A 25,210-nucleotide genomic window follows, 5' to 3' on the forward strand; every position below is an offset into this window, starting at 1 on the left:
GCCCCCATCCCACTATTTTAGACTCTGATGAGTAAGTTCTGGAAGTTTGATTCAGCAGGACTTCTAAAGGCTTCTAAGGGGTTTGAGGGTAGGGTGCCACTGTCCTAGCCCGTTGGTCTTCAGAGAGTGTGTGTGTGTATGCATGCGTATGTATATGTATATACACATGGCTACCTTCAGTGTAAAATATAGGCATTTAATGTGCCCTCTTGTGAAGCCCAGCTGTGTTGATTGGCTGGCATCGGCCTAGGATGGGCCAGTCCACATCCCAGTCAGTTCCAGCGCCCACCTTAGCATGATCTGGCCTCCAGCAGATGGCTGGTACCATGCCTGCTGAACTCTGCTCACTCTCTGTCAGCAGCTGGCCCCGTTGCCAGGGAACCCCTAAGGACTTTCACAGCTTCTGATGGGTTGTCCTCCTGGAGCCTGCACTAATTGCACCTAAACTCCGGGAACCATAGTAAAGCCCTTGAAGCCCCACCGCGTACCAGAGGTGCCCCATCTTGCACCAGGGCTGCCCACAGTGGCCCTCCTGTCCCCTCTCCCTTCTTAGCTTCTTATATTTTGGCTTTAAGTTGTCAATGTCAGAGTTTCCCAGGAGGAATCGTGGCATCCCCCCGCCTGTGTCTATTGATAGAGAGCTTGGGGCAGCTCCTTGAAGATGCTGTTTTATAGTGAGCCAATCCAGGGAAAGGAGTGGCTCCAGCAGCAGCCAGTCCTCACAGCCAAGGACTGGTTATCTGTGGTGGGAGGGCTGATCTCAAGCTGCTTTCAGAACACGCTAGTAAAAGCAGTTGCTGGCCTGTGTTCTCAGTGACTTTAAAGGAAGGGAGCTTTATCACTCTCTTTCAAAGCAGGGCTTCTTAGATAGCCGTTGACAGTCATCTCTCAGTATCCTTGGGGGATTCGTTCAGGGACCCTGCCCCCTCCCCAGTGGATATCAAAATCTATCCATGCTCAAGTCCCTTATATAAAATGGCATAGTATTTCCATAGAACCTGTGGGTGCATCCTCCTGTATGCACGAACCACAAAGTCAACCAGTGTGCTTTTGGTAGTTGTTATACTGTATGTGTCAGGAAATGACTAGAAAAGGCCTGTAATGTTAAAGGCATATGCTTTATTTATTTATTTATTTATTTGAGACAGGGTGTTGTTATGCAGTTCAGACGGGCCTGAAAGTTACTGTATAGCCCCGGGTAGCCCCAAACATGTAGCAATCCTCCTGCATTAACCTCCTATGTGCTGGGATTGCAGGAATGAACTAGCTGATGAACGCAAGAGTTTTTACTGTTGTTGTTGTTGTTGTTAGTGGTGGAGGGGTGCTGAGACAGGGAGAGCCTCATCTGGCCCAGACCGACATCAAACTTGGTTTGTTGCTGAGGATGACATTGAACTCCTGATCCTCCTGTCTCCACCCCCCACGTTTTGGGATTGCAGGTGTGCACTACTGTGCCCAGCTCAAATGCAACTTAGAACAGCAACAGCAAGGCTGAGGCCAAGGATGGTGGCATACACCTTTAATTCCACCTCTCTGGAAGCAGAGGCAGGAGGATCTCTATGAGTTTAAGGCCAGCCTAGTCTACAGAGTGAGTTCTAAGCCAACCAAGCTTTACATAGTGAGATTATGTCTCAGAAAAAAAAAGACCATTGCAGTTGGCTGCATCTATTGATGTGGAAGCCATGGACATTGGGCTGACCGTATACCTAGCGGACTAGGATGGTAGTGGCGCCTCACTTAGCCAAAGCTTGCACTCATTTCCCTCAGTCCCTTAGCCTATCAACTCTTGTTTTATTACCTCCAAAATGGGCTAAAAGCATTGGGGTTATTCCTAACTCTAGGTTCTGCTGCCCTGGAGGGGTGTAAGGTTAATGGGGTAGCATCTAGGTGCCTGGTTCAATAGCTAGTTCACACTCCCTGGGCTTGCCCCTTCCTCCTTTTTACACTCTGTTCTTAGAATCACCTCCTGTTAACACCATGAAAAAGACTCCCAAGGACTGTCCCTTGGCACTCTGGATGGCTGCCTCTCTGCAGCACCCTCCACCATCCCCCTTGACGCAGAGGAAGGGAGCCTTCCGACAGCACACTTGGAGAAGCTTTAGGATTAAAACCAGCTGCAGCTCAGATCATGAAATTCTATCTTTGTAGAAGAGGCCAGAGGGAAGCAGAATGGAAGGGTGGGAACCATGTGTGGCGGGGAAGGACTGAGTCACTGCAGAGTCTGGTGAGTCACAGCCCAGGGAGCATGCCCCTTAGGACTCAGGGTCAGTGTGTGTGGGGCCCAGTTAGGGTGACCAGGCAGGAGCATCAGGAAGTAACTTCTCAGAGGGCCACTGCAGGACCTTGGTTTCCTTGGTCATGATCTCTCCATACCTTCAGGGTGGGTACAGGGTAGAAGAGGCCCGTGTGGGAAGCCTGAGGGGCCTGGCTGCCCCCATAGAGCCTGTCCAAAACCCAGGTCTCTGAAGACGGCCCACGGAGGGCTGGCTGCCCCAGCTCCCCACATCACTTGTCGGCTCTCAGTGGAAGCCTGGTACAGGCCATGGCAGGCAAGCTGTGTGGCACTCAGGGCTAAGAACAACGGCTTAGACTCGAGTTGTCCTGGATTCCCTGTCCGTGACACTTGCAGGGTTTTTAGTATCCACGGACTCCAGTTTTCTTTTCTCCACAGTAAGGAGATTAGTCAGTGCCTTCATGACCTTTGTAGGGTGAATAAGTGGATAGATACAAACCCTCCCTACAGAGCAGTGGTTCTCAACCTTCCTAATGCTGTGACCTCTTATTACAGTTCCTCATGTTGTGGTGACCCTCCAACCATAAAATTATTTCATTGCTATTTTATAATGATAGTTTTTCTGCTGTTATGAATCGTACTGTATATATCTGTTTTCTGATGGTCCCAAAGGAGTCACGACCCACAGGTTGAGAACCACTGCTCTAGAGCTGGGCACGTGAAAGATGCCTGGGAAATGCTCGCTGCAGCTGTTCCCACTGTGAATCTAGAATCACTGCTTCCGACCAGGGTCTGTGCTTCTCTGACTTTGTTTCCCCCACTGCAGAAAGGGACTGATAATGCCGGACATGCATTGTTACATTGGGAGCCCAACTTTGGCCCTTGCTTTATTTGAGGGTGTATGGTGTAGTGTTTTAGGGGTGCCCTCAACAAACTGGAGGGCAAGCAATACTGCAGGGCATGCCAGTGAGTGCCCAGCAAATTGTAGGAAGGGCCATTAGGGTAGTGTGTGTGTGTGTGTGTGTGTGTGTCTGTCTGTCTGTCTGTCTGTCTGTCTTAGTTTACTTTCAATTGTTGTGATAAATACCAAAAGCTACTTGGGAAGGAAAGGGTGTATTTGGCTGCAGGTTATAGTACAAGGGAAGAAGTCAGGGCAGGAACTAGAGGCAGGACATGAAGCAGAGACCATGGAGAAGCGCTTGCTTCTCTTGGCTTGCTCAGCCTGCTTTCCTATACCATCCCAAGACCACCTGCCCTGGGAGACACCACCCACAGTGGGCTAGACCCTCCTACATCAATCATTAATCAAGAAAATGTCCCACAGATGTGCCTGCAGGTCAGTCTGAGGGAGCCATTTTCTCAAATGAGGTTTCCTCTTTTTGGATGACCCCAACTCATGCCAAGTTGACAAAAACACTAACCAGGCCGGGCGGTGGTGGCGCACGCCTTTAATCCCAGCACTTGGGAGGCAGAGGCAGGCGGATCTCTGTGAGTTCGAGACCAGCCTGGTCTACAAGAGCTAGTTCCAGGACAGGCTTCAAAGCCACAGGGAAACCCTGTCTCGAAAAACCAAAAAAAAAAAAAAAAAAAAAAAAAAAACACTAACCAGCATGAGGGGATTGGGGCCAGGGGTTCAGCCCTTACCAGCAGCACTACAGAGCCAAGTAGGGCCTGCAACTTCAGTTTGGAAAAAGGAAAGGAGAAGGAGGAGGTCTAACTGACCCCAGCAGACAGGATGTGGAGCTCCAGGCCACGTTGGGCAATCTTGTCAATGCCATGAACCCTGCCCTTCCTGCAAGACTGGTCCCTTGATACCAAATTGCAGCTCAGTCCTTCGCTCTGAGGGCCAGAATCAGGATAAAGGGAGCCTTTAAATGGGCAGTGTGCTTTGTTCTGGCCTAGTCCCTCCTAGCTGCTCCTCCCCAACCCAACTGTGCCTATAGTCATTGTCTTCGTCAGGGTTTTGTTGCTATGAAACACCGCGACCTTAAAAGCAAGTTGGGGAGGAAAGGGTTTATCTGGCTTATACTTCTGTATCACTGTTCATCATCAAAGGACGTCAGGACAGGAACTCACACAGGACAAGAACCTGGAGGCAGAAGCTGATGCAGAGGCCATGGAGGGGTGTTGCTTACAGGCTTATTCCTTCCTGCTGCCTCAAACACAGATATTGTCAACCATCTTCTTTTCTTTGCAGCCTAATGGCTGATCTCTGGGTCCCTTTAGTCCTCTGGCAGCTTCTTAGTTCCTTTGTTCCGTTCCGTCCATGTGGATGCCATGAACAGACCCCCAGGAAACTGTTCAGACGGCACAGAAATCCACAAACATGGGTGGAGAGAGCAGTTGGAAACTAAGAGGAAAAGATGTTTATTAATTTTAAAAAAATAGACCACATGTAATGGATTTACTTGAAATATATTTGGAATCTACTAGATTCTCCAAAGGCATTTTGAAAAAGATTTTATTTTTATTATGTGTATGTGTGGGTATGTACATGTGAGCACGGTGTCCATTGAGGCCAGAGGTGTAGGATTCCTCTAGAACTGGAGGTGCAGGTGGTTGTGAGCTGCCCAATGTGGGTGCTGGGAACTGAATTCAGGTTCTCTGCAAAAGCAGTATGTGCTTTTACCTCTGAGTGATCTCTCCCACCCTGGGAAAGCATTCTTTTAAACTGTCATTTAATTTTATGTTTTCTTTTGATTGACACATATAGTACCTTTATTTATGTATACAGTATTCAAATTCAGTGCATGTATACAAGGTGTGCTGTGCCCAGCATCCTTCTCCTGTTCCAGGGTCCCTATGTTGTACCCAGCATCTTTTCCTGTGTCCAGCATCCTTCTGCTGTGCCCAACGTCCCTCTTCTGTGCCCAGCATCCCTCCCCTGTGCCCAGCATCCCTCCCCTGTGCCCAGCATCCCTCCCCTGTGCCCAGCATCCTCTCCTGTGCCCAGCATCCCTCTCCTGTCCCAACGTCCCTCTCCTGTGCCCAGCATCATCTGTTGTGCTCAGTGGCCTTCTGCTTGCTGTGTTCATGTTTGAGACCTTCAAGCTCCTTCTAGTTTTTCATAAAGTGTCCAACAAGTTATAGTGAGCACAGTTTCTTTTAAAAATACTATTCCACGCCGGGCGACGGTGGCGCACGCCTTTAATCCCAGCACTCGGGAGGCAGAGGCAGGCGGATCTCTGTGAGTTCGAGACCAGCCTGGTCTACAAGAGCTAGTTCCAGGACAGGCTCCAAAGCTACAGAGAAACCCTGTCTCGAAAAACAAAAACAAAAAAAAAATACTATTCCACTTGGGAGGTTAAGGCATATATGTTAATATATATTTAATATGCATATAATCCCATACATATATACTTACACACACACACACACACACACACACACACACACACACTCGGGATTTATTAAGAGTGACTTACAGGCTGTGATCTGGCCAGTTCAACAACTGTTGGCTCCCAACAGTAAGTACAAGAATCCAGTAGTTATTAGTCCATGAGGCTGGGCTCTCAGCTGATCTTCAGTATGCACTGGAGTCCCAAAGAAGTGGGCCCTAATGCAGTGAAGGAATGGACTTGCCAGTGAGAGTGAGGGCGAGCAGGCGGAGAGGGAGCTTCCTTCTCTGTGTCCTTGGTTTCAGCAGATGTGGCCCAGATTAAAGGTGGGTCTTCCCACCTCAAAAGATCTGGATTAAAAGTGGGTCTTCCCAACTTCAGAACACAGGTTTGCCCTGTTTTGGTTAATTCCAGATGTTGTCAAGTTGACCACCAGGATAGTGTACAAGTGACTGCCTGTCCTGCATGTATGTGCACTTGTGTGTGCACTGTGTTTGTGTTTGGTGCCCATAGAGACCACACAAAGCATCAGATCCCCTGAAACTAGTTAGAGATAGTTGCGAACTGCTAAGTTCCTAGCTGCCCTGTTGGTGCTGGGAACCAAACCTGGGGTTCTTTACTAGAGCAGTGAGTGCTCTTAACCCCTCAGCCATCTCTCCAGCCTTTTGCTGTTTGCTTTTTCGTCTGTCTGTCTTCTTCTTCTTCTTCTTCTTCTTCTTCTTCTTCTTCTTCTTCTTCTTCTTCTTCTTCTTCTTCTTCTTCTGCTTCTTCTTCTTCTTCTTCTTCTTCTCCTCCTTCTTCTTCTCCTCCTCCTCCTCCTCCTCCTCCTCCTCTTCCTCCTCCTCTTCTTCCTCCTACTCCTCTTCTTCTTCCTCCTCCTTCTCCTCCTTCTTCATCTTCTTCTCTTCTTTTTTTTGGGGGGGGGTTCAAGACAGGGTTTCTCTGTAGCATTGTAGCCTCTTCTGGAACTAGCTCTTGTAGACCAGACTGGCCTTGAACTCACAGAGATCCACCTGTCTCTGCCTCCCGAGTGCTGGGATTAAAGGCATGCGCCACCACCACCCAGCTTCAGCTGTCAACTCCTTACATTTGCTTGCAGAGATAGTCTCCTCCCATTAGCTAAACTTCAGGCTGTCCCATAAGGGTCTTTGTACTGACGAAGCCCCTGGGTAGAACTCAGAGACCTGTGATCTTAGATGGGACGCTGACTCCACCCTTACTTCAACTTGACCCTGAGCAGATGGCTTTCCTCCGTGCACACAGGCAGCAGTGAAGACCCCTGCTATTCGCAGGGCCTGGCATTCTCTCACGTATATTTTTAGTTAACGGTGCAGCTGTCACACATGTCTCCAAGTGTTGTTTTTGTCCAATATTATTTCAGTTGCAGATCCATGGTTAAGTCAGGTGATTGTGTTAATGTAGTAGTAATAGGAGTAGAGTGTGTGTGTGTGTGTGTGTGTGTGTCCCCGTCCCTCCCAGATACGATTTTCTATGTTTGGTAACTGAGTCGTACTATGGCTGGTTTCCTTCAATTCTTTGCACATGGGAAGGAGCTTACCCTCCCGCAGCCACACATGTTCTGTGGGCGGCTGTCTCTCCTGACCGCTGCCAGGACTGTGTCTATTTCTTTACTGCTGGGGCTACCACCCAGGTGGGCTGGGTGCTGTGTTAATTAAATTCCTGGGTGGGGCAGCTTTGTTCAAGAGGTTCTGATCTCCCGAACTCTACCGGCAGCCTCACCAGCCAGTGTGAGTGCCACCTGAGGCTGGGTTGAGCCCTGCCTGCTGAGAAGTACATTACCGGTCGCCAAGCTGGCATGCTTTGCTCTGTCCGCACAGCCCTTGAAAGGGCTCCCCTAGACCCTCTGCTCTGGTGATCAAAGAACTCCTGTCCTCTGAGGTGCTGGGGATGATTTTCTGTCTCTGCATTCCTGGCTTCGTAAAAATAAAAGCAGAATTCTTGGAAGTTAGACAAGACCAGCTACTAGACAGCCATTCAGAGCCGCAAAGAACCAATGTCTAGGCTAACACATGTGAAGACACCTTCAAAAGAAGCCCCGAGAGACAGGGAGTGGCTGCAGGTGTGTATTAAGTTTCTAGAAAAACATCAAAACAGCGCTAAAAGAGAAGCAGCACATTGGGGCTGAGCCCTGAATGGGCAGCAGGCACTCCTGGCATGCGGCCTGTTCTGCACCACCCGCCCATGCCCATGTCCTTTGGCCCTGCACGGCTAGCCTGGCCTTTGTCTGTGTTTCTTTGTCTGCCACAAATTCCTCCACCCAGTGCCATGGGGATTGAGGCCAGCCAGATTCCCAGCCAAGGCTTTTGGAGTGATTCAGTCATGTTCAGAAAAGGTTTTGCTTATTTTTTTTAAATCATAAAATGATGGTTGCTCTTTCCTGAAAATGTTCACAAAATTTTGTGAGGTTGAAATAAGGAAAGGATGGACTAGAGAGATGTGTCAGCAGTTAGGAGCACTGCTCTTCCAGAGGACCTGAGATCGATTCCCAGCACCCATGGCAGGAGGCTCACCACCACACATAATTCCAGCTCCATAGGATCTGACAACTCTGGCCTCTGCAGGCTCCCATGTTCACACGCACATAACATATGTATACATATGTTTAATTTAAAAAGATAAATAAAGGGGTTGGGCAGTAGTGGCGCATGCCTTTAATCCCAGCACTCAAGAGGCAGAGGCAGGTGGATCTCTGTGAGTTCGAGGACAACCTGGCCCACAAGAGCTAGTTCCAGGACAGGGACCAAAGTTATACAGAGAAACCCTGTCTCAAAACCAACCAACCAAACAAACAAATATAAGAGAAGGGGAAAATCTGTCAGTGGTGATCTTGGCATGGATAGTTGTCCTTTGCCAAGTAACTTCTGAGGTCTCTCTTTATGGTGGCTCTGCATGGAAGAAATGTCAGGACTTTGAGAGGCTAGGCTACTTCTACACACCCTCAACTCTAACTTAGTCACATGGGCTCAGTAATGTGGAGTCCCTAACATTTTTATATAGTGATGTTTATTTTTTCTTTTTAGTGTTGATTTTTTTAAAAGATTTCTTTTTTTTCCTGCTTATGTATGTGCATGTGCATGCAGTACCCGAGTAGGCCAGAAGAGGGCGCCAGACACCCCTAGAGCTCAAGTAATGGGTGGTTGTGAGTTACCATGTAGGTGCTGGGAACTGAACTCAGGTCCTCTTGCCAGAGCAGCCAATGCTCTAAACGGCTGAGCCATCGCTCTGGTCCCCAGTTGGTTGTTTCAGTCTTGTTAGGTGTAGGGTTGTAGCTGCTAAATACAAATAAATATAAATCTTGCCTCATTTCTTGGTACTGCACCCTCAGTGTTTGCTTCCACAAGTTCCTTCTACACTCAGATTCTGTGGATGTCTGTAGAGTGTCAAGTGCACGTATACCATATACCATAAAACATGCCACTAAGTCCCCGTAACTGGGCGTGGAGGTGGCTTCTAGCTTCCTTTCAATTAGCCACCTTATTTTTATTGTTTTTTTTTAGTTAGCATATAGAATAATACATTTCATGATCCATGGTTCATATGACCTTTCATTCACATTTATCATTGTTCTTTGCTCCCCTCCCCACTCCCCTTCCCATCCTCTTTATACCCCCCCATTGGTTCCTTCATCATCCCAAATAGTCTCCCTTCTGTTTCCATCACATGTGTGTATGTGTGTGATATAATTACAGATTTTACATATGGGATAGAGTATGTAATATTTTAGATACTTTATCTTCTTCCTGCCTTTCACCCTCTCTTGTTCCCCTCTCTTTAGAGCTCTATCTTACTTCCTGCCCTATGGGCACCTTATACTCTCATGTCCTATGGATTTTGCCACTTTAAATAGCAGCATGGCTGGGATACAGCTCCATGGGAGGGTGTTTCTTTAGCAGGTGCACACTCCTGTGTTCCATCCCCAGCATCCGCAATAAAACAAAACAACGAGGCCGGGCGGCGGTGGCGCACGCCTTTAATCCCAGCACTCGGGAGGCAGAGGCAGGCGGATCTCTGTGAGTTCGAGACCAGCCTGGTCTACAAGAGCTAGTTCCAGGACAGGCTCCAAAGCCACAGAGAAACCCTGTCTCGAAAAACCAAAAAAAAAAAAAAAAAAAAAAAAAAAACGAGAAAAAGGGGGGGGGAGGTGTTGCGTGTTATCGTGGGGTGCCCATTCTGGGCTGCTTCTTCCAGGAACCTTGGGCTTTCTTTGCCAGGCTTCATGGGAGACTGGCAGATAAATCAGAACCAATCCCTTGCCATGGAATGTGGATGTGAATAACCTTCATCCAAAACAAGTTATAGTCACTGTTAGCTGACACCTAGATCCGGAATGCAAAAAAGCGTTTTGTCCCAGCTTAATGGGATTTTACAAACGCTGGATGAGAAATTCTGAGACTTTGTGTTCACGGTGCAGGATGAGGTTAGGAGCCACCTAGCTCAGGGGATTGGTGTGGGTGGGCGGTTTGCCCCAGCTGGCAGGTGTCACTAAGGAACAGGTGGCCTTTATCAGACGGGCTGGGTCAGCTGCGTACCTGTGTCTGTGAGGACCACCCCCCGCCCCGCCACCACAGAGGGACACAAACGTGAATTGCTGGAGACCCATGCTGGTGTGACATAGGGACAATCTAAGCTCACATAGCCTTCTCCTAGCCATGTTGATTTCAGGAATGTTCTGGGTTTCTGTGGATTCGGCTGATGCCAGAGACAATATTCTTTCAGTTGAAGGCTTGGATTCATTCAAATCAGGCTTGTTTTGGGTTTCACCTTCTCTGTCTGTGAGCTTTGAGAGTCTTTTGTGGAGGGCCTGAGAATGTAGGTAGGAACCACCTTGCTCCCAAGCTAGAGAACGGGGCAGGGAAACTGTGACAAGGGAAAGTCTCTACCAGCCGACTGCTCACCCAGCAGAGGCTATACCTGCTTTCTCCCTGCCCATTTCAAGCTCTGGGCACTTTAAGATTGACAGCTGTGTCAAGTAGCGAGAATAATTGGGGCGGGTACTGGTATGCTGTGTCTGCTGTCTGGGGTCTCTCCATCGCTCTGACTTCATGTGCTCTTTCCCAGTCTTCTCAGGTGCCATGACGCAGCAGCCCCAAGAGGACTTTGACAGAAGTGTGGAGGATGCCCAGGCGTGGATGAAGGTGGTACAGGAGCAGCTCCAGGTCAATGACAACACACAGGGGCCCCGAGCCGCCCTGGAAGCACGGTTGCGTGAGACGGAGGTAGGCAGTGATCCGGCTTCGCTGGTGCTGGTGCTGGGGTTGGCCGTCTCCCTTCTGCTCTAGCTGAGGGTCTATCGAGTTGTTCACACCCTGACCTGGGTTTAGATGTCCTGGTCATTTTGCTTAAATATGCATTCTGAGAAGGTAGTTTGGGACTGAGACTGAGGTTCTGATCTTTCAGAAAGTTCTACAAGATGACCTGGTTGCTTGTCACAAGATGCCCCTCCTTCCAGACCAGGGTGGGCATCCTCACATCTAGGAGGGTCACCTACCCCTGTTGGCCCAGGCTTGCCCCTGCCCATTACCCACCTCTCAAATCCAAGGCTTCTGTTGGGCCTGCATTGGCTCACTTCTACCCTCAGTGGGGAGCAATTACAAACCGCTGGTTTGAAGCTGGAGAGATGCCTCAGCTCTAAGTAGGTCATCCCGCAGAGGATTAGAGTTCAGTTCCCAGCATTCCTGTCTGGTAGCCCACAGCCACCTGTAACTCTAGCTGTAGGGGATCTGTGGTCTTCTGGTCTCTGTAGGCACCTGCACTCACACGGACCCTCACACAGACACATGTACACATAACTAAAGACAAAATAAATTATTAAAAAAGTGGGAGGAGTCTGGAGAGATGGCTCAGCAGTTAAGGGTACTTGCCGTTCTTTCCGAGGACCTGAGTTCAATTCCCAGCACCCATGTTGGGCAGCTTATAACAGCCTGTAACTCCAGCTCCAGGGGATCAGAAACTCTTTCGGCCTCTGTGGATACACATGTAGCATACATACATAGGCACATGTGTGTTGGTTTGGTCAGAGCCCTCACAGACACCCTCAGAGGTGTGCTTTGCCAATCTCCCAGGTAACTCTCAAAGCAGCCACGATGACAGTTGAGGCTGACCATCAAGAGTCTTCTGTTGGCTTCCTCTGAAACTCTCTGCGGCTCCCATTGTCTACCAAAGGAAAACTAAGCCTCTCCCAGCATTAGAAATCCTCCCTGTCGCCGGGCGGTGGTGGCGCACGCCTTTAATCCCAGCACTCGGGAGGCAGAGGCAGACGGATCTCTGTGAGTTCGAGGCCAGCCTGGTCTACAAGAGCTAGTTCCAGGACAGGCTCCAAAGCCACAGAGAAACTCTGTCTCGAAAAACCAAAAAAAAAAAAAAAAAAAAAAAAAAAGAAATCCCCTCGTCTAATACCCCCCCTATTGTTGTTCCCCCTCCCAAACCAATGCCCTCCTCTATTTCCCATCACTGAGCCTTTGCCCATGAACTCATTGCATCTCCTCAGAAAACCCATCAGTTGGCGTGAGTGAGCATGTGAAATGAATACTGGCTTCCTGGTGCCTTGCTGCCCATCAGCACCCCTGTCCTCCCCTGCCATTCCTCAGCTGCCTGTCATGTGAAACCCTGCACCTGCTGGCAGGCTGGCAGGTTGCGATTGAGGGCCAAGAAGGACATAGGAGGAACTGTTTTCTAGACTGGTGTGTGTGTGTGTGTACATGTGTGTGTTTGTGTCTGTGTTCATATGCTTGTGTGTAAGGTCAGTTGTGTGAGCTTGTAAGTGTGTATGTTTGTGTGTGTGTATGTGTGTGTGTGTGTGTTTGTGTGTGTGTGTGTGTGTGTGTGTAAGGGCCCAGCCCTGGTAGTGGGAGGACCATCTGCATGCTATGGGCTAGGACAATGGGCCATGCTTGTGGTCACAGGGCTCTCAGATTCTCTCCCAAATGTCTGTGTCTCATTCTCCTCACTCTCTCGTTTCCAGCCTTCTGGGGCCTGCCCTTGAGTCTCATCCTCAGATCTCTTACCAGCTTCCAGGCCTCTTCCCTATCAGGAGCGCCTCAGCCTTCTCTGGGGTCTGATCTCCAGAAGCTGGGTGTGTGCATCCCAAGTTATGTCTTGCTTCTCCACTTTCACCTCTCCGCCTTTCCCACCATTTCCACATGCGGCATCAATGCTGCCTCCTCCAAGAAGCCCTTTTGGATTTTTCCCAGTTCTTCTTTGAGCTCCCAGGTGGTTCTTTTTCACCAGTGTCTGGGATTCTCTTGTCTGCTGCCTTCCCACTGTCCTGCCTGGAAATCCCAGAATGGGCCACACTGTCCAGCGCCATGCCTAGCCCATGGTCAACTGGTGTTGACTGGGTGGAGGGAAGCCTTTGGCTAGGATTGTCCTAGCTTTTACTTCTTCCTTCTTCTCTCCATCTAATTGGTATCCCATCTTTGTCACCAACTGTCCCAACCCAGCAAAGTAACGCTGCTGCTTCTGTCTTGCTGAACCTCCCGGGATCCCTGCTTGCTGGTGAGGGTCCTTGTGCCAAGCAAAACCTGCAGAAGGGAGCCCCCATGCCACGGGGTTCTTCATCTCTGTCCTCCCTCCCCCTTCTCTGCTGTGGCCTCAGCCTCTCCTGGCCTTGGGCATAGCAAATATCTCTTCTGGTTTGGTGACAGGTAGGGACAAGCCTGTAGGTCTGGGGAAGGGAGGTCGCATAGGGTTCTGTCTCCTCTGGGGCCTGTCAGCTCTTTTGCCCTTTCAAGGACACATCAAGATTACATGCTTGGGAAGAGCGGAGGGTCTCAGTGTTTTCATGTCTCTCCAAAGCCAGCCTGTGTCCCTCCAATGGGAGATCAGGTGGACAAAGGCAAGCTCACCCAGTAGGGCTCTTAGCTTTGGGGGAGGAGAGCTTTGTCCTGGTCACCTCACAGGCAGAGCCGCTTCCTTAGGGGGTGTGCCCTGCAATGCTGAATTTTACTTCTTCCCCCAAGTTAAAGGGTTTCTTGGTTTGCAGAGGCAAGCAGAGCCCAGTGAGACTCAGGGACCTAGGAGCCTCCCTGGCTGCTGTAGTCTCTACCCAAAGCCCCTGGCATCTGTGGGTCCTCAACATTCTTAGCTGTAAAACTGGAGAGAGCAATACATCCATCCTGCAGGTGCGAGGACTGTGGCGTCTCCTTCATACATCTGGGTATGAGAGATAGCATCTCCTAATTATTATTCTTAGTCAGATCAAATCTCTGGCCAGCAAAAGATTCATCCCCAGCCATACTGCAGGACCCCGTTCCTGGTGGTGGGCAGCATCCTGCACGCTGGATGCTCACTCTAGAACACTCTGCAAGTGGCTCTTGCGTCTTCAGTCTACCGTGGTCACGGAGGTATTGCTGTCTTCCTCACTGCTGATTGTTACTGAGTGGGACACAGGTTCTTGTGTGGGGAGGCTAGAGAGAGGGTGGCTTACCACATCCTGCCACCCCGTAGAACAAAGGAAACTTCTTCTCTCTTGTAAGGATGCTCCCTGTGCTCCACCTGACCTGGTCCCTCAGAGAGACGGGGAAACGGGAGGGAACTCTTAAGTTTTACTCTTTGATAGCGTGTGTGAGTGGGAAGTCTCCGCATTATATATTGCTGACATCCTGGCTAACTTTTATCATCTGACGCAGAAAAGAGGAGTAGGAACCATCCACATGTGTTGGCGGAGGGTCTGTCTAATTATGTAGCAGTCTTGTCAGCAAGCTTAGCAACAGTATGTGAGTTGGATGTAACAGGAGGTTCCTCTCCCGCCTGTCAGTTCCCGAATAACCACTCTGAGGCTCAATATTAATTACAAACGGTTTGGCTGATGGCTCAGTCCTCTTACTGGCTAGCTCTACATATCAATTATCACCCTGTGCCCTGTGGCTTACAGGTAATGTTCTGGTATCTTACTCTTTCAGCAGCTGCTGGCATCTCCCCAACTCCGCCTTCTTTCTCCCTGTATCTCTGTTGGAATTTCCCGCCTCGCGATATTTTGCCTTGCCACAGGCCAAAGCAGCTTCTTTATTAAGCAATGGTAATAACACACGTTCACAGCATACAGAGGGGCATTCCACATCAGCTGGACATAGCAGGGGTTTCTGTATTGAAGTGAAAGGGATGCATAGAATAGTCATGTGATCTGCCTGACATCATGTGCTGTCAGAGAGGGCCGCATTTGAGTGTCAGGAGCCCTTCCTTCTCCATCCACTTAGAAGGGGCGGAGACAACCACGCAGCCCGGGACATGAGTCAGAGAAAGATTGCAACTAAACTTGAGGTTAGGCCAAGTAGGTAGGTGGCAATAAAAGAGAAAAAAAAAAGAGATTCTATTATCTGTAAAAAATGTAATAATAGTGGATAGTTATTGATGGCCAGCCCTGTGAAGGCCAGGCAGCATGCTAGCATGTGACTTACTACAGCCCTGGTGTTGACACTGCTACCTTCTTGCCTGTCATAGGTCTGATGTGCAGAAGTCACATGGCAAAGGTCACTCTAGAGTGACCCTTGAGTCCATCAATGGCCCTGGAATTGGTCCTGCCACCTGATCAGGAGGTCAAACTTACATCTGTGAGATAGAATAATAACAATAGCGACAGTAGCTGAGGTTCCCTGCCTGCTGTGCTTCATGCACACCCTCAGACAAGCTGAAGGCAGGATGAGATTCAAGATGCGGGACATCACTGGGCGGTGCTGATGCACACCTTTAATCCCAGCACTCAGGAGGCAGAGGCAGGTAGATCTCTGTGGGTTGGAGGTCAGCCTGGTCTACACAGTGAGTTCCAGGAGGACAGCCAGGGCTACAGAGAGAAACTCTATCTCAGGGGATAAAGGGGATGCAGGACATCTATGAGAAGGTGTACCCCGAAAGACGATGATGGGGTACAGGACTGGCAAGGTTTATTGGAAGGGTCGAGGGGCTTACTGTGTGTTCCAGTTTCATTCTGCTGCTGTGATAAACATGATAACCAAAAGTGGAGTAGAAAGGGATTATTTGACTTACACTTCCGGGTCATAATCCATCACTGAAGGAAATTGAGGCTGAGCATCAAGCTTGAAGGAAAAAACACGGAGGAACATTTCTCTCTCTCTCTCTCTCTCTCTCTCTCTCTCTCTCTCTCTCTCTCTCTCTCTCTCTGTCTCTCTCTCTCTCTCTTTTATTTATTATATATACAACATTCTACCTCAATGTATGCCCACACGCCAGAGGCAGGCGCCAGATCTCAGTATAGATGGTTGTGAGCCACCATGTGGTTGCTGGGAATTGAACTCAGGACCTCTGGAAGAGCAGCCAGTGCTCTTAACCTCTGAGCCATCTCTCCAGCCCTCTCTCTCTTTCTTACAGCCCTGGCCCACCTGCTTAGGGATGGTGCCACCCACAATGGGTAATGAACAATCAGGACAATTCCTTCACAGGCATCGCTGCAGGCCAGTCTGATCCAGAAGACACCTTAATTGAGACCTCCTCAGATGAGTCTAGGTTTCGCTAAGTTGACAGGATACCTCATACCTCTGGATACATGAATCTGAGTCCCAGGGCCCACAATAGGAGAGAGCAGAACCTCCCAAAAATCCTCTGACCTTTACATATGTACCATGACATATATGCACCCGCATTCATACACACACAGAGAGACACACACAGAAACACACACACACACACATACACACGTACACACACTAAATAAAGTTAAAAAGACAGAGATGAGGGCACAGACTGGGAGAGACAGACCAGATTGGCTGGACATGGGCAAGGCTCTGTGGTGTTGAGTGAGTCACCCATCAGGAATGGACTGTAGAATTCCTGTCACCGTGGGAGCAGGACCTTGTAGTAAAGGGCAAAACACTATGACTGACTCCTCTCGAGCTTGGCTGGGTGGGGACCACAACAGAGTCTCACAGCAGACTTAAGGGTGTCACCTCACGGCCATGCACATGGTGATGCACGCGCCGAGCCTTGTTTTCTTCTGAGTTAAAGTCCGAGAGGATGATCTACTCATACCACGGTCCAGGATGTGGAAAGTATCCCAGGAGAGAGTGAACTTTCTCTGAGTTGGAAGCTGGATGCGGCTGGTGGGAAAGGGCAGGCCTAACCTCCAGAGCTCCCTCTTTCTTCCCCAAGCCCTTAGCAGTTTGCTCGGGGACACATCAGAGGCGTGTATGGCCTTAAGCCGAGCTGCAGCCACTCTAGCCTCGAAATCCCAGCTCTTGGCGCAGGGCCGTTGCCTGTGCCAGTGGTGTTGGGTCTAACGCTGGGAAATTGCTGTCATACCCACAGAAAATCTGCCAGCGGGAGCCTGAGGGATGCATGAAGGTGGAACTGGTCCTGCGGGCAGCTGAGGCCCTCCTGGCTACTTGCCAGGAGGGCCAGAAGCCCGAGATCCTGGCCCAGCTGAAGGATATCAAGTCCCAGTGGGAGGAGACAGTCACCTACATGACTCACTGCCACAGGTAGGGATGGTCAGGGGACCTCACTGCTACATGCTCAGATGCTGGTGACCCTCCTTGTCCAGTACTATATTGTCATGGGACCCCTGTTAGAGAGACACTTCTTCAGGCTTAGGGTCCTGGGAACATCATGTGCTCTTCGGATTCAGGCCAGGGCCTCTTTCTAATACCACGCAAGCATAATGGTGTTGATGGGCAAACATGGGAAACTTGAGTCATTGCCCCAGCAGACATAATGGGTTTGTGTATGTGTCCTCTGCATTATGACAAACATACGAAGGCCTGTCCCTGCCTAGGGAGATGGCTCAGCTGCTAAAGTGCTTGCTTTGCAAGTAAGAGGACCTGAGTTTAGAGCTCGTGTAAATCTGACCCAACAGCTGTCTGCCTTCCAAGCCTTTCTCTCTGACATCACAAACAAATGTCTTGACGTTGACTGTAGAGACAGGGCCATGTATACATTAGAGAGGCAGGCACTCGGGCAGATGAAGGGGCGGGGCTGCCCTGAGAATTCACACAGGCCCTCAGTCCTCTATCCCTACTTGGTGGCCACTAACTGGCTCGCAGATAGTTGTATTCTGCCTAAGGTCAGGCACGGTCCTGAGACAATCTTCTAATTGCTTCCAGGTAGCATATGCTAAGGGCCTGGGACCACTGTGGGCAGAGTGAAGGATCTGTGTATTGGCAGTGGGAGTTCAGAGACAGAATCTGGGGTACTGGTGGCTCAGGGCCACCTGAACGTCATCTCTCCAGTGGGTGGCTGAGGGTATGCATAGAATCTGGGCTTGGCCTTATCTGGGAGATTACTTACAGGCTGCTAGGTCTCATGGGAAAGGAGAGTCTAGAATCTGGAGTGTGACTCAGTGCAGAGAAGGCACCTTCATGTCCCTCTAACACAGTCCCTAGTATCTGTGAGGGGACCGTGGCAGGGTCTCTCACCCAGGGGCTAGGGGCAGGCCTCTCAGCCTGGCCATCTCTTCCACAGCCGCATCGAGTGGGTGTGGCTGCATTGGAGTGAGTATCTGCTGGCCCAGGATGAGTTCTACCGCTGGTTCCAGAAGATGGTGGTGGCTCTGGAGCCCCCTGTGGAGCTGCAGCTGGGCCTGAAGGAGAAGCAGTGGCAGCTGAGCCACGCCCAGGTGTTGCTGCACAATGTGGACAATCAGGCCGTGCTGCTGGACAGGCTGTTGGAGGAGGCGGGCTCCTTGTTCAACAGGATCGGGGACTCCAGCGTGGATGAAGATGCTCAGAAGAAGATGAAGGCTGAGTACGACGCTGTGAAGGCCAGAGCCCAGGTAAGTCGTGGATGGCGCCGTCCCCCACCCACTGCTCTTCTGCACGCTCACAGCCAATCCATCTTCCCGTTCTTCTATTAGCCACCTTCCATCAGTCTATCTCCCCACCCTCTCCCCACTCAGCCTCCTGACCTGTCTGCTCTCTTCCTCAGTGTGTTTGCAAGCCTCCCTTTCACTCCCTACTACCTGCCCGTCCATCAGTCTCCACTCTCCTATCTCTCCTACCCATCTGGTCCCTCCCTCACTCACCAGTCTACCGCTCCCTAATTAACTCATCTGTTTGTCTCTTCAACCACTTAGCCGTCCACCCCACCCATCTGTCCACCCATCAAGACATCCTCTCATGTAGTAAATGGTGTCCATCTATTTTCCTGCCCACCACCTACTCACTGTCTGCCATCCATCCACTTGCTCACCCATCCAGCACCCGGTTACCCGTCGACCAGTCTTGCACCTACCCATCCGCCTATCCTTCCTCCCATTATCCCCGTGCCCAGGCTTGCTTAGGGCTTCATACAGGTGTGGACGCTTAGTAAATATGCTACAAAGTGATGGATTGTGTTGTTCGAGTACCCCAGTGACTTCCCTTCATCCTCCATCCTTCCTACCCTCCCTACTCCCCACCCATCTCCCTTCCTCCCCTTCATCCCTTAAGCCCATCTACTGCTGTTCTTGCTCTTACCCCAATCCTGCCCATCCTCTTGCTTCATCCTGGCCATGTTTTGGCAATGGTTCACTGAATACTACGTTAAATGATTACCTTTTAGAAATTCTGTTTTTCTTAACTGGTTGTTAGTATGTCTACCTATTCCTTTCCTTTATAAAAATGTCCCTATCCTGCAGTGGGGTTATGTTCTCGCTGTTATTAAGCATAAATGTCTAACAGTGGAAGCTGCAAGGGTAGACACTCGCTGTCACTGTGTCTCCTATGGGCGGATGGGCTTCCCTGTGCCTCTGTGATTTCCTACTGAGCCTATTCCATCAGGGTGTGGTACCCATCCCCAAGGCTGAACCTACCCTAGCAGATCTCTGTGTTTGCTCCAGCCAGGCGCCCTGGGAATCGACCTTCATGGTCCCTGTTTCTCTGTCACCATGCTTGCTTGGTGGTTCCTGAAATGAGTGTGCTTATTTATTTGTTTTGGAAACAGGGTATCACTGTGTAGCTCTGGCTGGCCTGGAACTCACTCTGTAGACCAGGCTGGCCTCCAACCCACTGCCTAATAAGCACTGTGATGAAGGGTGTGCACCATCATGCCCAGCTGTGTGTGTTTTTAAAAACTGAATGCTGAGCCCAATTGATGCCATAGGCTGTTTGTTCCATGTTCTGCAAGATGGCTGGCTTTGCTTGTTGCCTATTTATTATTTATTTTTATTTTAAATAATTATTTATTATTATTTTAGGCAACTGCTTCCTTTTCACTTTGCATTTGTAGAAGTGTGTGTGTGTGGTCCCACCGTGGCGAGGAGTGAGGACAGCTCTTTAGAGCTCTGTCTCTCTGCAGGGTCTCTGCTCCTTTGTGCTTGAAAGTCATTATTCCTCTTACAACCTGAGAGAAGAGCCCCAGACCCAGCAACCAAGACCTGGGTGCGCTATGTGCTTCAGGCTGGTGGTCACGGTGTCCTACTTCTGCAGAGAAGTGTCCCTTTCTATGTCTGCAGTTCCAAAGGATGTGTCTCTCTTTCCCACATTCCTGCTGGTGCTGTGGGAGGGTATACTCTTATTGTCCTCAGTGCTGGGGTCTCATGCCCACAATTTATGGGGAAGAGTTTTTATAATAAGCTAGTATGCTGGTTTCCATGTCCAAAGGCCAGGTACCACTGACCCAATAGAAAGAGCCAGAAGTTCTTGATTCACAAGGTAGACATACATCCTGGGGCAGTTGCCACACCTGAGTCCATCGGTAGGGTTGAGGGGGTAGGTTGGGGTGTGGTTGCTTCAGAGCATTAGCACAGAAGGGATTTGATATTCCCAGAGGAGCTGGGCATAGGGGCATGAGACCTCCATGATGGGACCAGCAAGGTTTGTGGGAAGCAGGGAGCCTTTCTGGTACAGCTGTAGGTTGACTCCAACATAGAAATGAGGTGTTGGGGCGGGAGGGGAGTGGATTCTGCATAAGAAAGTTATTTCACCTTTTGACTGCTGGATGAAACCTGTGAACCCTTGATTCTCTCTTCTTGAACCCCAGAGGAGTTAGAGGGACTGTTTAAGTAACCAGCTGCCTTGGGAAAACACAGAGGCCCATATGACATCACACTCAGATGTGTGTGTGTGTGTGTGTGTGTGTGTGTTCTTGTAAGGCGAAAGAGTGCGTTGGATCTTATGAAGCTGAAATTACAGGCACTCGTGAGCTGCTTAACTTGGGTGGTGGGAAACGAACTTGGATCCTGTGTAAGAGCAGCAGGCGCACTGACCTACTGAGCTGCCTCTCCAGCCTTCTCTCTTTCTACCCGGTGCATCCTGGCTGTGCATCTTGCTGACCCGCCTTGACACCCCCAGTCTGTTTTTATAGATGTCCACATATGAGGCGGTGAGCCTCCTATATGGGTGAGGATAGGACCGCTCCCTTTGGCTTCAGGGACCACCCCTGCAAAGCTTCTAGCCCCAGTGCAAAGGTGAGCAACAGCTTCTGTCTTTCCCATGCATCAAAAGAGAAGTGCAGCCAGGCCAACTGGGGCCAGGAGTGTCTTCCTTGTTTGATTTGAAACCATTGCTTCCGAGTGGCAAACAGCAACATCCTCCCTCTTCCGCCTCTGAGAAGGGTTGCCTGGCATCAGGCCATGGGTTCTAGACTTTCTGCAGTCCTTTGTTGGGGACATAAATCCAAGCCACCCTCTTAATTGCTTGGGTTTTGACATGGCTGATAACTCTGCTTGCTGCAGATGGTTTAATTGTTTGGTTTAATGAGAAGGCGGAGCCCTCAGCCGCTCCTTACCCTGTCATCCTCCCACTGGCTGAGCTGGCTTTGAAATGGCTGTGCCTGGCACTCAGCTAGTCTGGATTCCTGCCTGCTGCCACTCCTAGCCAGCGCCTGCTCCTCATCACATGGACTTTTATTTACTCTGGACTTTTCTGGGTGCCAGCACCTCATCATTCACACGGGCAGTGCTCTCCATGATTCATTTATGGGGGGGTCCCTTCCAACCCTCATCCGTCACCTTCAGCATTAGCCTCTGAGGTCCCTGGTAACCCGTTGTGACTTATCGGGGCTTTCCTGGGATTGGAGGAGCCAAGTGTGCAAACCACAGGAATTGGGGACTATTGAGGGAACTGAATAGGCTCCACCCACTTCCTGAAGGTTGAAGACCGATCTGTGAAGGCAGTGGTCCCTGCCAAGGCTCTACTTTTGGATGCAGGTGGCCCTCATCTTGAGATTCTCAGCCTCTCTTCTAACTAACCTGATCTCAAGCCTTGGCTACCCCATCTCTAAAATGGGGAGATTTTCTTCTGTTTGCTGTAGTTATTGCTGAAGTTTAATGAGTTATTAAGTAGTGTTGGTGAACAGTGTCTCAAAGGAGGGGAACCGTGCACAGACTGCTGGGGAAGGTTTTCAAACCCACCTGCTTGCCCTCCTTAGTAGAGGACTTGAGACTCAGCTTCCCATAGGTTCTGGGCCTTCCTTAGACATGGCCTTTTCACAGCGAGGAGCTGAGATCACCAACCTTCGGCTGCTACGCTGTCTGGTTTCTCGTAGGGCTGCTTGGCATTGGGCTAAGAGCAGCTCTTAGGTATTTAAAGGGACAGGGAAAATTTCAAAGCCATTTAGTGACATACAGAAATGACACGAAGTTCAAGTTCTAGGCTTCATAACGGAAGGTTTCATAGGAACAGGGCTTTATTTCCCCCACTGTCTGGCTGCTTATATGACACAGTGCAAGTAGCTCCTGAGTGAATAATGGCAGTAGAAGTCACATGACAGGCAAAGCCACAAGCCTTTGGCTTGATAGAAACAACCTGAGGTTCCCCAGGTTGAGGGTCCACCCCCATCCCTATCTGGGGATGGAGAGTGTAGTTAGTGCCATGGTTGCTGTCTGGATCTCAGCTCGGGGCCTGTGAGAGTCCTAGGCCCTCCTGACTCCAGGGTTCACCTTTTCAGGAGGGTAACCTATTTAATACCCATAGTTCTATGGTCAATGGGTGTTAAGTAGGTTATGGCTTATGGGTGCCCAGCCACACAAAGTGGCGTGGGGAATAGTCCCCCAATCCTTTCCTTGACTTTCTTTGCAAGCCCCTTCTGTCCTCCTTTGCTCTTCTATTGCTGTGACATAAACTCTGACCAAAAGCTTCCTAATGAAGGAGAGCGTCCCTTTGGCTTACTCTTCCGGGTCAGTGCCCATCATCCAGGCAAGTCAGGGCAGGAGCTGAAGTGGAAACCATGGGAGGATGCTGCCTGTTACTGATGTTCTTTATGGCGTCCTCTCTAGGTCTTATACCTTCCTTACTCAGCCTGGACCCTCCATATCTCTGACTGTCCTAGCTGGTTGGCCTTGGGCATGTCACTCTCTGGTCCTCAATGTCTTTGTCTGTCAGTTGGGATACAATTGAGAGCCCCTTATGGATGGGCAGGGGAGTTTCCGGGGTTGGCATGGGAATTTCTTAGCAATGCCCACAACGAGCGAGGGTGAAGACGAAGGTGAGGACAAGGGCTCAGAAGGGCGGTGCTCTGTGGTCAGTACTGTTGTTGATGTTACTCCCATGCCCTAGTCAAGTGCCCCTCCCTGGACATGGCAGGATGGAATGCCAGCTGTAGGGTTGCCAGGCCAGGTGCTGGCATGTGTGGGACTCCAGGGCAATGGGCTCCTAGCCAGCCTGGGGACCCTCATGGCCGGCAATTCTTCCTGCAGCACAGGGTGGACCTCCTGACCCAGGTGGCCCAGGAGCATGAACAGTACCGGGAGGATGTGAACGAGTTCCAGCTGTGGCTGAAGGCGGTGGTGGAGAAAGTGCACAGCTGCCTGGGGCGAAACTGCCAGCTGACTACGGAGCTTCGTCTCTCTGCACTGCAGGTACGTTACTGTGACCCAATCAGGACAATGTCCCCGCTAGGGCGGCTTGAGCCCTGGCTGAGGGAGACCCTACATGTTGCAAATGGGGATAATATTGGTTTTCACACCAGACACAGACACCCACAGCCCACCGCACAGACTCCTGGGAAGAGTGCCGGGGGACCCAGTACAAAACATTTGGGGTAGTGGCTGACAGATGGGACACTTGAACCCACAGGATTCCAGGACCCAGGTCTAGACTCATGGGTCTCAGTGCAGGGTGCACGGCAAGTCAGGAGCCATTTTTTATTCAGCGTAAGTCTGAGTGGGTACTGCCCCTGGCTCCCAGAAAATGGAGGCCTGGGCAGCAACTATACTACAGTAGACAGAGCAGCACCACAGTAGAGAATCATCCCGCTCAAATGCCAATCATACCACAATGAAGAGCTTTGGGTGAGCAGGGTCAGGAGAAGCGGGTCCATGTCACCTTTCACACTGTATGGCCGCTGGGGAGCCTCTAGATCCTGCGCCTAGTGAGTGTATGCAAGGGTTTTGACCTCAGAGGTATACAAAAGATGTACAGTGAAGAAGCTGTTGACTTGACTCCTCTATGGCATGATTGTTGAGCGTGAGAATAGCCAGGGACGTCTGGTAGTGGCCACAACAGAGAGAGGAAGAAGTGGACTGAACGTGGCTAGCAGACTGGACACGGCCAGGGCTGTCTGCAAGAGAGGGGGAGACCAACAGAGGATGGAGAATAGAGAGCGCACAGTGAGACAGCAGGAGCTGAGGATGGTGAGGACGCCAGGCTGTAAGGGGCTGTGGTCCAGGCTGAGCTCATTTCGTGGTGTTTGCACTGCCTGTTGGAGTCTGGGGGAGCTGCAGCTCCCTTTGGACCAGACAGCAAGTTATCTTCAGCAATTCAAGAGCCGCTTCTCAGCTTCCCCTGCACTACATGCTTGGTGTGTTCATTTATATTAAAGTCAACTGGCCTTTGAAGACGTTGGTGAACATCTAGAAAGAAAACCTAAGAGTCAGGTGGAGGTGCACAGCCATCAGCCTGATGCTTGGGGGCTTAAGGTGGGAGGATGGAAACTTGGAAGCCAGCCTGGGAAAGATAACTATAAAGATGAGCACATGTCTATAATCAGAGCCTGTTACTGCAAAAGGAGAGAAAAGAAAACTTGAATTACTGTTGTAAAGGGGAAATCCAGTACCATTCATAATTAATACAGAAACAAAAGCCAGGCATGGAGCTGGGTAGTGGTGGTGCATGCCTTTAATCCCAGCACTCAGGAAGCAGAGGCAGGTGGATCTCTGTGAACTCAATGCCACTCTGGTCTATAGAGTAAGTTCTGGGACATCCAGGGCTACAATGAGAAGCCCTGTCTCAAAAAAAAAAAAAAAACCATAGCCAAAACCAAAGCCAAAAACCAACCAACCGACCAACTAAGAAACAAACAAGAAACAGGCATGGCTATACATACCTGTAATGTCAGCACCTGGGAACTCTGAGTATCATAAATTTAAAGTTATTTTTAGGTATATATTGAGGCCAACCTGGGCTACATCAACCACCTACACATTTTCCATGTATCTATAAGATATAGTAATACAGATAGGCATGCAACTGAAATCTAAATAGGTATTGGCACACACATGCATAGTGAGGCTCTGTGCCCCTTGATTCCCTGTGGCCCCACGGCATATCTTGCTGGTGGCTTCAAGTTGATTTGTTTTAAGGAAACATTAGCAAATGCCAGACAGTGCTGAAGACAAGCACACCCGACAGAGACAATCCTCCTGTAAGTACTCAATGGCTTGGTGGAGATGGGGAACAGTTCGCATCCCACAAGTCCATGTTACCTAGAGCAGACAATCACCCTTGGCGTGCTCCCCACGTCTGCTCTGAGAGCA

General features: G+C 50.0%; 1 protein-coding gene across 2 annotated transcripts in view; it reads left to right on the plus strand.

Annotated features, from left to right (window-relative positions):
• The window catches only part of Syne3 (spectrin repeat containing nuclear envelope family member 3), an 81,574-nt gene that overhangs the window by 23,873 nt on the left and 32,491 nt on the right, over nucleotides 1–25,210 (plus strand). Inside the window, exons 2-5 of one of the 2 annotated variants that reach the window (XM_038337983.2) lie at nucleotides 10,651–10,808; nucleotides 16,849–17,021; nucleotides 18,001–18,310; nucleotides 23,153–23,314. In XM_038337983.2, coding sequence (XP_038193911.1) covers nucleotides 10,665–10,808; nucleotides 16,849–17,021; nucleotides 18,001–18,310; nucleotides 23,153–23,314 — 789 coding nt within the window. In that variant the 5' untranslated portion in view covers nucleotides 10,651–10,664. Of the gene's footprint in view, nucleotides 1–10,650; nucleotides 10,809–16,848; nucleotides 17,022–18,000; nucleotides 18,311–23,152; nucleotides 23,315–25,210 lie in introns of those variants that run through there. The other variant, XM_038337984.1, reaches the window with a different exon arrangement.

This window comes from Arvicola amphibius, chromosome 7 (assembly GCF_903992535.2).
Source record: "Arvicola amphibius chromosome 7, mArvAmp1.2, whole genome shotgun sequence".
Lineage (NCBI taxonomy): Eukaryota > Metazoa > Chordata > Mammalia > Rodentia > Cricetidae > Arvicola > Arvicola amphibius.